Source organism: Hippocampus zosterae, unplaced genomic scaffold (genome assembly GCF_025434085.1).
Source record: "Hippocampus zosterae strain Florida unplaced genomic scaffold, ASM2543408v3 HiC_scaffold_161, whole genome shotgun sequence".
NCBI lineage: Eukaryota > Metazoa > Chordata > Actinopteri > Syngnathiformes > Syngnathidae > Hippocampus > Hippocampus zosterae.
The window spans coordinates 29,143-40,913 of record NW_026262792.1 but is presented as its reverse complement, the minus strand read 5'-3'; the positions used below and the strand labels follow the sequence as shown (position 1 = coordinate 40,913).

General features: G+C 59.5%; 2 protein-coding genes across 2 annotated transcripts; one reads left to right on the top strand and one right to left on the bottom strand.

Moving 5' to 3' along the window:
- Positions 1 to 540: 540 nt before the first annotated feature.
- Positions 541 to 1,180, top strand: LOC127594474 (protein YIPF6-like). The gene is made up of 2 exons (XM_052056335.1): positions 541 to 659; positions 724 to 1,180. The coding sequence occupies exons 1-2, from the start codon at positions 541 to 543 to the stop codon at positions 1,178 to 1,180; spliced, it is 576 nt and encodes a 191-aa protein (XP_051912295.1).
- A 2,650-nt stretch (positions 1,181 to 3,830) lies between these two features.
- LOC127594472 (uncharacterized) lies at positions 3,831 to 7,331 on the bottom strand. Its single transcript, XM_052056334.1, is given in 20 exon segments — positions 3,831 to 4,075; positions 4,078 to 4,187; positions 4,189 to 4,423; positions 4,426 to 4,486; positions 4,488 to 4,543; positions 4,546 to 4,971; positions 4,974 to 5,067; positions 5,070 to 5,164; positions 5,167 to 5,321; positions 5,323 to 5,365; positions 5,368 to 5,617; positions 5,619 to 5,689; positions 5,692 to 5,811; positions 5,814 to 6,305; positions 6,308 to 6,337; positions 6,394 to 6,673; positions 6,676 to 6,827; positions 6,830 to 7,015; positions 7,113 to 7,260; positions 7,302 to 7,331. Coding segments are annotated over 20 exon segments (3,279 nt in total).
- Positions 7,332 to 11,771: the final 4,440 nt, after the last annotated feature.

Sequence of the window (11,771 nt, the reverse complement as noted above, 5' to 3'; positions counted from 1 at the left end):
GCACAATGCCAGCACTCTCAGCCGCCCGGCCTCCTCCTTTACTCCCGGATCCTCCATTTTCACTGGTGGCTGCTAAAGTTTCCCTTCGAGTGTCACCTTTTATATAGAATAGAAAGAAAACTGTTTTTGCTTTTTAACCGAGCAGGTCCGACAAAGCCCTGTGAATCCGTTTTGAGTAGCCTGGGCCTCGACCTTTGTTCCCTAGTGCTCTACCTTGACCGCAGAGGCAGACCTCTTTGAGGGAGAAAGCATGGGAGGAGACTGGTTTGCTAGGGGGGTCTTGACTTTCGGCTTTCTTTTCATGATGAAGAGATGCGGCTAGCGAGAGCCAGCAGGCCGGGGTCGATCGAATATCTAGTCGTATTTTTCCCGCAGACGGGGTATGTCGCAGAGCGAGACCCACTCGCAGCGGAGAGAGTTCCTGTAGCGAACCTTGTACTGGCGCGCTGGCTCGCCGAACTCAAAGAAAGTTCTGCGACTGAGCACCGCCTCTATTTTGGACATTCAAATCAGTCAGATCCTCGCAAAGTTACAGCATTTATGAACAAGGAATTCCAGAAGCAGGAGTCCATCTACGCCAAGGGCCGGGAGTCCCTCATCGCGCCCAAGGACGACTTCGTCAACTCCTTGGACGAGTCGGCCTGCGAGTCCCTGGTCGGGTGCTCACCAGCTACGGGACCTCAAAAGCGTGGCCATCAAGTTCCGATGCGTGCTGATCCCGAGATTCGATGCGGGGGACCTAGCGCCGGAGCTGCGGAACTGGGACCTGTGGGGCCCGATCCTGATCAGCATGGTGCTGGGGCTGATGCTGTCGATCGTGGGCAGCGCCACCTCAGACAACTTCGGGATCATCTTCATGACCATGATGATCGGCACCTCGGTCATCACCCTCAACTTCAAGATCCTGGGGTCCAAGCTGCGCTTCTTCCAGACCATGTCCTTCCTGGGCTACTGCGTGACGCCCCTCGTGGTGGGGGTGCTGGTGATGGTCGTGCTCAAGTCGGCCTCGGTGAACAGCCTGCTGCTCAACATGCTGGTGATGACCCTCTCCTGCGTGTGGGGGGTGCTGGCCGCCAACGGCTTCCTGAGCACGATGATCGAGCCCGACCGCAAGTTGATCGCCATGTACCCGGTCCTGCTCTTCTACGCCCTGCTGTCAAGCTACCTGATCTATATCTGATTGTTCGATGATGTTCTGCGTGGTCCTGGCCGCCGCCCTCGCCAAGCAGTAGAGGGCCATCCACTACGGGTCCGCAGTGAGGATCAAGTCCCTGCCCACCAGCTACTAGTCCCGCTCTCACCAGCCTCCACTCCACCATCAACGCCATCTCGGCCTCCCACGAGCAGTCCGTCTCCTTCTTCTTCAAGGAAATCGACCCCTTCAACGTCTGGGTGTTCAAGGCCGGCGACGAGCTCTTCCCCAAGTCGGTGGGTGCAGTCCTCACCAGCCGACCCCGTGACGTGTGGCGACACCATCCTCCTCGAAACCACCACTGTCAAGAAGCACCTCCAGAGTCTTGACATGAAGACCTTCATGAACGACTTCAAAGAGGTTTCGGCCGGTGAGGTGCCTACTGACCACTCTCGCTGGAAGATCGAGTGCCCTGCAGGGAAGGAGGGCGACCCCCTCACGCTGAACACTACCTTCGTGCTGCGGAACTTCCTGAGCGGACTGCCCCTGGCGGTGCGGCGGCAGTTCGTGTTCGACGTGAACTCGTGCGGACAGATCTGCCCGATCATGGGCCACCTGGAGCCTTTCTGCGCAGAGGTAGAGGACAACGCCTCGCACCTGAAGGTGGTGGGCGGGCTGTTCGTGAGTGCCTGACCAAAGTTGATTGATGAAGGCCGAGAAGTGTGGCGGAGAAATCTTGTTCGTGTTGTTCGATCTCAACTCGCAGCACTGGTTCGACTCGAGCCCTTCCGTCACCCTCCCCGAGGCCCTGGCAGGGCTGCGGGACTTCCTCTCCTACCTGCTCTGCGGGCACGCGGCCAGCACCTTCCAGTTCGCATGCTACGACTCACAGAAGCTGCACCAGCTCATCAAGGAAGACGACCCGCTCTTCGAGGAGGCCGAGTTCGGTGAGATATTCGGCAAGCTGCAGAAGCGGGTTGAGCTGCTCTGCTCCAAGAAGAAGGTCGACGCGGGCCCCTCCAACTTCCTGAAGGCCTTGGCACTTTGCCTGTGCTGCATCAACCGGCTGAAAGACGGTAGCATGCGGGAGTTCAGGATCCTGCTGGTCAACAGCTCCTGCCCGACACAGATCCAGAAGACCCTTTGGCCAACCCTCGAATCGGCCAACCAGCTTGCGGTGCGGATTGACGTGCTGTCGTTCCGGGCCTGCGGACTGCTCAAATACCTGGCCGAGGCTACGCGGGGCTACTACCGGGAGATCGACTCCACCCAGCGGCTGATGGACTGCCTGATGCTGGAGTTTCTGGTGGACAGACGCAGCCAGGCGGTGCTGCACGTTAGCGAGTCGGTCGAGGTGTAGTACCAGGCGGACTGCCTGTGCTGCCGGAAGGGCCGGAAGCTGGTGCTGGTCTGCTCGGTGTGCCTGTCGATCTACTGTCCCGAGGCCGGCAAGGAGCTCAAGTCCCGCTGCAGGGTCTGCGGGACCGTGTTTGATGCATGATCAATGTATTTTGTACTGCCCCATGATCTTCGCAACCTCGCTGATCTCTGTCTGGAAAGGCAGCACGTTCTCGCAGACAAATTCGTGCACCTTCACGCCTGCGAACCGCTCCTCGAGCATCGCTTCTGGGGTGTTCAGCTAGTCGACCAGCCCCAGCTTGACCGCCTCTGAGCCCACCACCATTGCGGGCATAGTCTTCCCTCGGGATTCCTTGACAGCCGCTTCAATCCTGCGAGCCTGGGCTTGCAAAGAGGCTTTAAGCACGGGCTCGAAGGCCGGGGTTTCGTCCAGGACGAGCACTGAGGGGTTGACCGCAGACCCCGCCCCCCTTGTTTTAAGGCCAGTCTTGTTTGACAGTTGCGCGGCTGAGTAGAATGATCTTTCCACTGAGGGGGAGAGGAGAGAGTTGGGGTCTGCAAAGCATTTGCTGCCGGATAGCAGCAGGGGCATAGCCCACCCTCCACACCAGTCCTGGGCGAATGTGTAGACAGGGGCTGTGTGCTGCTCGCGGAACTGGGCCATCGAGGCCTGCAACCCTCGACAGGAGGATTCGGTCATGGCGCGGACGTTGATGCTGACGAGGAGGGCCTCATACTTCCAGAAGGTGGGTCTGAGCAGCTCGAGGGCCAGGCGGGTGTAGCTGGTTTCCTGGGCGGGCCCGACGATGCGAGCATAGAACACCTTGCTGAGCAGCCCCATTGTTGTTTTAATAATGCTTGTGATGAAGGCTGTGGCGCGGGCCCACAACCTGAGGCACTTCACCAAACTGTCCGAGCTCAACTCCTACCTGCAGTCGCACCAGCCGGTCTACACCATGGTCTACTTTCGGGCGGCCTGGAACCCCCTCTGCAAGAAGACTGACGTCGAGCTGGAGGATATCGCCAACCAGAACAGGCACTGGACCATCGCGAGCGTGGACACTACCGTGCCTGAGGCTCAGACGATCGCCGTGCACTACAAGGTACGGGCGGAGCCGGAATACGTGCTGTGCCTGTACGGGACGAGTTCGTGAGGCAGGTCGGCCGGTCCTCGGAGCGGCTGCAGGCGAAGCTGGAGGCAGCAACAAGCGCGAGCCAGGATGTACCGATCACGAGAAAGGGCAGCAACTGGCGCCGTACGGGTCGACCGCGTACCAGTACTTCACGATAACATAAGAAGCACAAGTACCTGCATTGTCTGACCTCATGAGGATATGGTTCAGATGTAATTCCTCTCGGCGGAGTCGACCATCAGCCGCGGGATTATGTGCATCGCCATCAGCTACTGGATCAGCTGCTTGGCTGCGTATGGCAGCAGCACCTGCACTACCTTCCGCCGCTTGTGCAGCTTGTCGCAGTTCCGGCACTCGTACACGTTGTTCTCCATGTCTGCGATCGCCATCAGTCCGCATCGTGAGCATACGTGCACCCGGTAGATGTCCGACACCTCGAACGTGCGCTCCGCAGGAAGCCGCTGATCCCGTGCGACAGGATGCAGTCCCGCTCCATCTCCCCGAAGCGCAGTCCGCCCGCGCGGCTGCGGCCGTGGGTGGGCTGGCGGTGATGGCCACGACAGGCCCCGGGCGCGGGCGTACATCTTGTCGTCGACCAGGTGGCGCAGGCGCTGGTAGTAGATGGGCCCGACGAAGATGCGGCTGGCGATCATGTGTCCGTTGTAGGGGTTCAGCATGGCCTCGTTGCTGTACTTCTCGTAGCGCAGGCTGTGGATCTCCTGGGCCTTGTCCTCCATGCTGAACTGCTCGAAGGGCGTTATCACCTCGATCCGCCCGCTCAGGGCCGCCGCCTTGCCACCAGGCACTCGATCACGTGCCCGATGGTCATCCGCGAGGGGATGCAGTGCGGGTTGATGATCATGGTCGGGGACGATGCCGTCGAGGGTGAAGGGCATGTCCTCCTGGCGGTAGGTCATGCGCAGGTGCCCTTCTGCCCGTGCCGGCTGGCGAACTTGTCCCCGACTGTGGGCACCCGCACCGAGCGGATCTTGACCTTGGCGAAGGTGTTGCCCTCGTGGTTTTCGCTGATGAAGACAGTGTCGACCTGCCCCTTTTCGGCCCGCCGCGAGCGCAGGCTGGCGTCCTTGGCCAGCTCCTCGCTGTGGGAGTCGCAGATCACGCGCCGGGTGATCTTGCCGATTATCACGTCCTCGCCCTCGATGACCGAGCCGGGGCTGATGATCCCGTCCTTGTCCAGCAGCGAGTAGTTCGAGAAGGCCATACGCTTGGTGTCCCGCTCAGAGGGCACGCGGATGAGGTTCTCGACGTTGAGCTTGTCATCCCGCTTCTGCTCGTCCTTGTAGGTGCGGTAGAAGAGCGAGCGGAAGAACCCGCGGTCGATGGCGCCTTGTTGATGATGATGGAGTCCTCCTGGTTGTAGCCGGTGAAGCAGGCCATGGCGGCCACCGAGTTGACGCCCAGAGGCAGCTCGTGCACCGAGATGCGTAGTTGGCGGGGTAGGTGGTGACCAGGGGCTTCTGGGGGTAGTAGAGCATGTGGGTGAGGGTGTCCATCCGCAGCTGGAAGTTGGTCGCGTTCAGCCCATCGCCTGCTTGCTCATCGCGCTCTGCAGGGTGTTCTTGGTCGCCTGGTTGTGGTTGCTGAACGGGATGAATGTCGCGCACACCCCGAACATCATGCTCGGGTGGATCTCGCAGTGCGTGTAGGGCAGGCCCCCCCGCCCCAGCGACCTGGTAGTCCGTCGCCACCAGCGCGCACTCCTCCTCCTCCACGTCAAGTACTCCACGAACCCCTTCCGCAGCAGGTCGCTGAACAGGAAGTCTTCCCGCAGGTCCTCCTTGGCGAGGCGGATGCGCCCAGCGGCCATCTTGAACAGGGGCCGCATGACCCGGCCGGAGTCAGTATAGATCTTGATCTCCTTGTTGGCGATGTTGCGCACATAGGAGACCTCCTTCCAAGTGATGCTGCCCTCGCGGCACTTCTTGAGGGCCAGCAGCACCTTGTCGGGCTCGCTGGTGAAGCCGATCCAGTTGACCGTTGAGCATGATCTTGGTCAGGCTCATGATCCGCTTGGGCTCGATGTCGATCTCCCAGGGCAGGAAGTCATCTTGGAGATGTAGTTCTCGACCAGCTGCTAGTTGGCCTCCTCGTCCAGGCCCAGGGTCACCTGCGCCATCAGCGTCAGGTTCTTGACGATCCCGATCTTCTGCCCCTCTGGCGTCTCGAAGGGCAGATCATGCCAAAGTGCGTGTTGTGAAGTAGTCGCGGCTTCTGCGTCTTGGAGCTGGCCTTGATCGGCGCGACCACTCGCCGCAGGTGCGAGAGGGTGGCAAAGTAGGTGGTGTCCCGCTTGAGCACCTGCGAGACCCCGGTCTTGGCTATCTCGCCGGTGGCAGTGCGGCCCCAATTGCCGGTGGCCAGGGAGTTGCGGAGGGTGCTGGTGATGGCCTGGGATTTGAAGCAGTCGCGCAGGTTGAGCCGCTCCTCGTCCTCAGGCTTCCCACTCTTCAAGTAAGTGATGATTTTCTTCTTGGCCGGCTCGATGAGTTCTTGCGGAAGAGGTCCTTGAACAAGCGAGGTCAGCAGGTAGCCCGTCATGTCCAGCCGCTTCTTGCCGTAGTGGTCACGGTCGTCTTCCTCTGCCCGCCCCAGGAAAGATGTCAGCAGGCGGTTCACCATGTACCCGATGAAGTACGCCTTCTTCTTGAAGTCAGACTCCTCGTCCCCACGTGCGGCAGCCCACACTCAGGTACTTCCGCAGCACGGAGATCGCGTCGTCGCGCTTGCGGTCGTCGCCCCGCTCGGCACGCTCTCCCTCGATGTTGGTCTTCTTGTCGCCGATGAAGATCAAGGCGTTGCGGCGGGAGAGGATCAGGTTCTCGGTCAAGGAGGGGATGATGGCCTCCGAGTAGCTGTAAGGTCTCGCTCGAGTCCAGGTCGTAGCAGATGCACTCCAGGATCTCGCGTCGGTCTCGAGCCCAAGCGCGCGCAGCAGGATGGCGATGGGGATGCTGCCCGATATGAACTTTACCGTAGCGCGGATCACCGGCCGCTTCTTGTCCAGTTTAATTTCGATCCGGAACAGCGAGGGCGCACTGCACACGCCTTGGGCGAGCTCCTGATCTCGGAGATCCAGGGGATGCGCTCGTTCTTGTTCCGGAAGGTGTACACGAAATTGTAGGCCATCCGCTCCTGTGCCACGATGACCTTCTCGGACCCCCTCACGATGAAGTACCCCCGACGTCCTGGGGACACTCGCCCAGCTCGATGCGCTCCTCCTCGTTCTTGCGGGCGAGGGTGCACCACTGCGAGCCGACCATGACGGGCAGCTCACCCAGCTCGACGAACGTATCCTCGAAAGTCTGATGCGGCGGGCCTCGTCGCCCTCGCGGCGGTACTTGGCCCAGGTGAGCTTGAGCTTGACCAGGATCTGGTAGTTGAGGTCTCGGAGGCGGGCGAGCATCGGGCAGGGCACTTCGTTGAGTTGGTCCCGGTTGCGGTGGTTCAGGTTCTCGTAGGTGTAGTACTTGTCACGAACGAAAACTCGTAGAACTCGTCGGTGCGGATGCGCTCCGAGCCGGGCAGGTACTGGTCCTTGGGCTGCACGCGGAAGGTGCCGGCCTCGCGGATGACCAGGACGATGTTGTTGATGAACTGGTTGTAGCTGGCAATCTGCTGCGACCCAGCCCCCACTCCCGGAAGTGGGCATCCATCACCCGGTACACGTCTTCCCGGTCGATCTCCATATTAACTCTGGCTCGATCACTTGACTAATTCATGAAGCTCTACAGGCCTCAGACCTCGCTCCCCGCCTTCGCGGGCGAGCAGCGCACCATGACCGACAGCCAGCTCAAGGCCCTCTTCCATCGCCTCGCTCGCGAACGCGCCGGCTGCTTCAGCAGCTGCTTCTCCGCAGCCAGCCCAGGACTACCATCAAGAGCTGACCCACCGCCACGAGGCTGAGATCAAGCGCTTACGCAGGGACTACACCCGCTAGAGTAGCAAGCTCGAGCAGCGCCAGGGAGTCGACTTCGCGAGAGACCTCTAAGAGCAGCTATTCAAGGCCCGACAGACGAGGGAGGCCCTGCGCAAGGAGATCGGACAGCTCCGGACGGAGATCCGCCGGTTCAAAAGCCCATAGGCTGTCGCCAGTCGGGAACGTGAAGACAAGCAGAAAGCCTCTCTCAAGAAAGAAATCAAGGGACACGAAAATACTAGAGAGCGACTGAAGCTCGAGTTGTCAGCCCAGGAAAAAAGCATGGGAGCAGTGACCAAGCACAAGAGCGCCTGCCAGCTCGACCTGAACAAGCTGGCGGGCTCGCTCAAGACCCTGAACAATCTGCCTGCGATTGAAAACCGTGACAAGTCAGAGTCCCTCAAGAAGGCGATCATGCAGCTGAAGGTGTCTCTCCGCAGCCAGAAGCTGCAGCACCAGGAGCGCATCCGAAAACTAGCCCGCACGAAAAGGGCCCGTACCGAGGAGGAAAGCGTCCTGGGCGAAATGCTGCTGATCGCCGGCGAGAACGAGGTACTGTCCCGCCAGAAGGAGGAGATCTGCCAGCAGCAGCTGCTGCTGAGGCGCAAGGAAGTGGAGGGGCAAATCGCAGTGCTGCGCAAGCCCAAGGGCGACTCCATCAGCCAGCAGCAGACTGAGGTCAGCGAGCCCGTGCGGGAGGTGCGGCTGGCGCTCAACAAGATCTCGAGCGTGCTGAGCGAGCTGCCCGACAGCCGCGAGTTCAACTGGAACGAGTCAGGCTGACCTGTCGTTATCATGAAAGAATGCAGAAAGCCAGGCTCGCCTCGCCGCAGAAAACCAGGAGCTGAAGGAGCTCAACCTGGCCCTCAACCAGGCCTTCGAGCATCATGAGCGCGCGCACATCCGCCAGCTCACCCTCAAAGAGCAACGCATCCTGGAACTGCAGGCGCAGCTGGCCTTTGGTGCTTCAGCCCCCGTGGCCCACCAGGCCACCCAGTGCAGCCTGCTATCGATCAATCTCAAGGAGCAGCTACTGCTACTCCTAACCAACCTCAGAGGCGAGCCTATGAGCGAACTCGCAAGGCGCGAGATCACGCGGTTCGCATAACAGCTGATAGGGCACGAAGCTCTCGACGAGGTTAGTCTTGACTGCCAGGCGAGCCTCGAGCCGTACTCCTTTAGTGAGATGGTCGATCGGGTCCACGGCAGCTCGATCAGCATGGACTGACGTGCTGAATCTGATATTTATGCGATTCTTCCGGAGGGACCCGTTCTGCCCCCCTCCCACTCGTTGTCTCCGCTCGCTGTCCCCCGCAGCCCCCTCACGACACCCCGCAGAACAACGACGGCTGCAGAAGCGCTGTGACGACGTGCTCCAAGACTGACCCTCTTTCAACAGCAGCTTGACCAGATGATAAAAGACAAGGCCTGAATATCTTAATTAATTGTCAATTTTTGCGGTTTCAAGAAGGTCTTTATGGCCGTGTGCTTTGGCGGACTGTTCATGCACATTTTTTTACTTTTGACTGGCAAGACTGTGGCTGGATCCATTTTAATCTGACGAGCAGGAGCTTGATTTCAATTTATTTTATTTTACGGTGTTGCTGTTCTCGGCGCAGAACGTTGGCACTGATGCAACGCGTCCCTGGAGGAGACTAGGCCAGATTCAGCTCTACGGGCTTGAAGATTTCTAAGGAATGATTAGAAGGTTAGTGATTCCTATTTAAATATAAAATGGATGGTCTTAAGGTATTCATGCCTACTCAGCTGCAGTGCGAGCACCGTTTCAAGACCATCGAGGCGGGAGGCGAGACTTCATTCGCCGTGAATGAGAGTGACGAGCTGTTCGGCTGGGGTAGGAATGATCATGGCCAGGTCGGCCAGGACCCGCCACGGCCTATGTCCATCACCTGTCAAGATCATGCAGGCCAAGGGGCTGACGGTTGCCCCTGGCAACAAGCACAGCTTTGTGTTCAACCGCAGCAGCAAGGTTGTCTGCTGGGCTGCAACGAGAACGGTCAGCTCGGCAAGGAAAAGTCAGCAGTAGTCCGGCCCTCGCCCCTCAAGATCTTTGAGGAGGCCCGGGAGATTGGCCTCGAGGTGGTTCGTATCGCCTGCGGAGAGGACCACTCGCTGGCCGTGCTTTCCGACAGCGAAGGCTCTAACAGTCTTTTCAGTTGGGGCAACAACAAGTTCTGGCAGCTGGCCGTTGACTCCTCCGAAGACGTGCCATACCCCTTCAAGACCGACTTCCAGTAGAACCCATTGAAATCGCCGCAAGCACAACTTCTCGGCCTTGATTACCAACGACGGGCGGGTCTTCACCTGGGGCAGCGGGGAGTTCGTCGGCTAGGCTACTAAACCCTGACCAAGCAGGAGCGAGTGCCCCGGCAGATCACCGAACTCGAGAAAATAGAGAAGGTAGCCCTGGGAGTCTACCACGGCCTGGCGATCAACTACGACGGGCGGGCTTTCTTCCTGGGGAAGAGGACTGAACGGGCAGCTGGGCCACAACTCCCTCAACAACGAGAGCAGGCCGAAGCTCATCGCAGGCCTCAAGCAGTTTAAAGTAATTTCGATCTCGGCTGGTGAACACCATTCGCTGTTCCTGGCCGAGGCGGAGAGGTCTGGTCATGCGGCGGTGGGTCCTACGGTCAGCTCGGACAAGGCAACAAAATCCTGAGGGCCCTGGTACCTTCCAAAGTGGAGATCGGCACCACAATCGTCATCTCCGCGGGGTCGAGGCACTCCCTCGGACTGAACATCTCAGGCGAGATCTACTGCTGGGGCTCGAATGACTACTGCCAACTGGGCATGGACAACCACGGCAGGAAGGAAAAAAAGGAGAACAGCAGCGAACTGTCCGAACGCGTGCGGGCACTCTAATAGACCGTGGAGTAGCTGAAGGAGGCCTTGCTAGAGTAGCGGCGGTTCAAGATCAGCCTGCTCAAGTTCCTGCAGCGCAACTACGGGGAGGCCGCTAACGCCTTCCAGCGATTCATTAAGGAGTCTTGATTTATATTGTCACCATAGTCCGTATCGCCTTGAGTTGTGGTAGCTTCAGCAGCAGTAGCTGTTCGCGCTTCGATAGGGGGGGTCTGCTCAGGCTCACTTTCTTTACAGGTCCTTGCCAGCTGTTCAGTCCGCCGTGCGACAGCAGTGTTTTTAGGTCGATTTCCAGCAGCCGGGCGGCCGCCCGGGACAGCCGGTAAGCGCAGCCTGCGGCCAAGACCATGCCTAGCGAGCTGAACACGTTCCACTTGGTGGATTTCCTACTGACGGCCATTATAAATGCTAAAGCCTTTGAGCCCCTACCGATCGCACAAGGACTCAGACTGCTCGCCCGGATAGGAGGCCTTCCAACGCAAGCCGGCACACTTCCTGATAATAACAAAGAACGGCAGGCCAGTCTACAGCCGGTTCGGCAACCTGATCAAGCTCTCGACCTTCACGGCCACGCTGGCCACCATCCTCAACAAATGGCGAGTCTTCGACTAGCACAAAAAGCCCTGCTACCCCACCACGATCGCGTTGCAGGGCACCGACATGCTGGTGCAGGAGCGGGGGGAGCTGCTGCTGGTAACCCTGCTCGACCTGCAAGCCAGTCCCTGTAGCCGCTCTGTGGTGCACGCAGCAATGGACTTCGCCTATGCGCAGTTGCTGAGCATCCTCACTGGCAGCATCAACCAGGTGCTAATCAGCAACCCAGCTTGTGACCTGTCGGGGCAGCTGGTCACCACCTGTGAGCAGATTGACTACGCCTTCGAGCTGGCCCTCCGCACACCGGTATTCCTACTGGAAGGGGTTCCAGTGCTGCGGCTGCCGGCAGCAGCGCGACAGGCCATCCGGGGGCTTTGCGAGAGTGCCGGGACTCGGAGGTGCTGATGTGCTGCATCATGACGATAACCGAGCTGGTGCAGTGCTACACGGCCAAGGACGTCCATGTGAGCAGCCAGGACTTCCTGTTGCTGTTCAACCTGCTGCACACCCGCAAGTCCCTGCACAACGGAGACAACTGGTTCCCGGTGTGCCTGCCGGGTATCGCCGCGGAGGGCCACCTGCAGTGCTTCACGAGTGTGATCGAGACCGAGAAGGAGGAGCTTTTCTTCCTGGCAGTCACCGACAACTCCGAGATGGACATGTTCTACTACATCCGCAATTTCCAGAAGCTGGTGGCAACCAAAATAACCAACCCTGCCGCCAAGGTGGT

Bases quoted from the DNA above. Each gene is read 5' to 3' on its own strand.
- LOC127594474 (XM_052056335.1), top strand. From the start codon at position 541: ATGAACAAGGAATTCCAGAAGCAGGAGTCCATCTACGCCAAGGGCCGG. The intron at 660-723 runs GTGCTCACCAGC...GCTGATCCCGAG, and splicing joins GCCTGCGAGTCCCTGGTCGG to ATTCGATGCGGGGGACCTAG.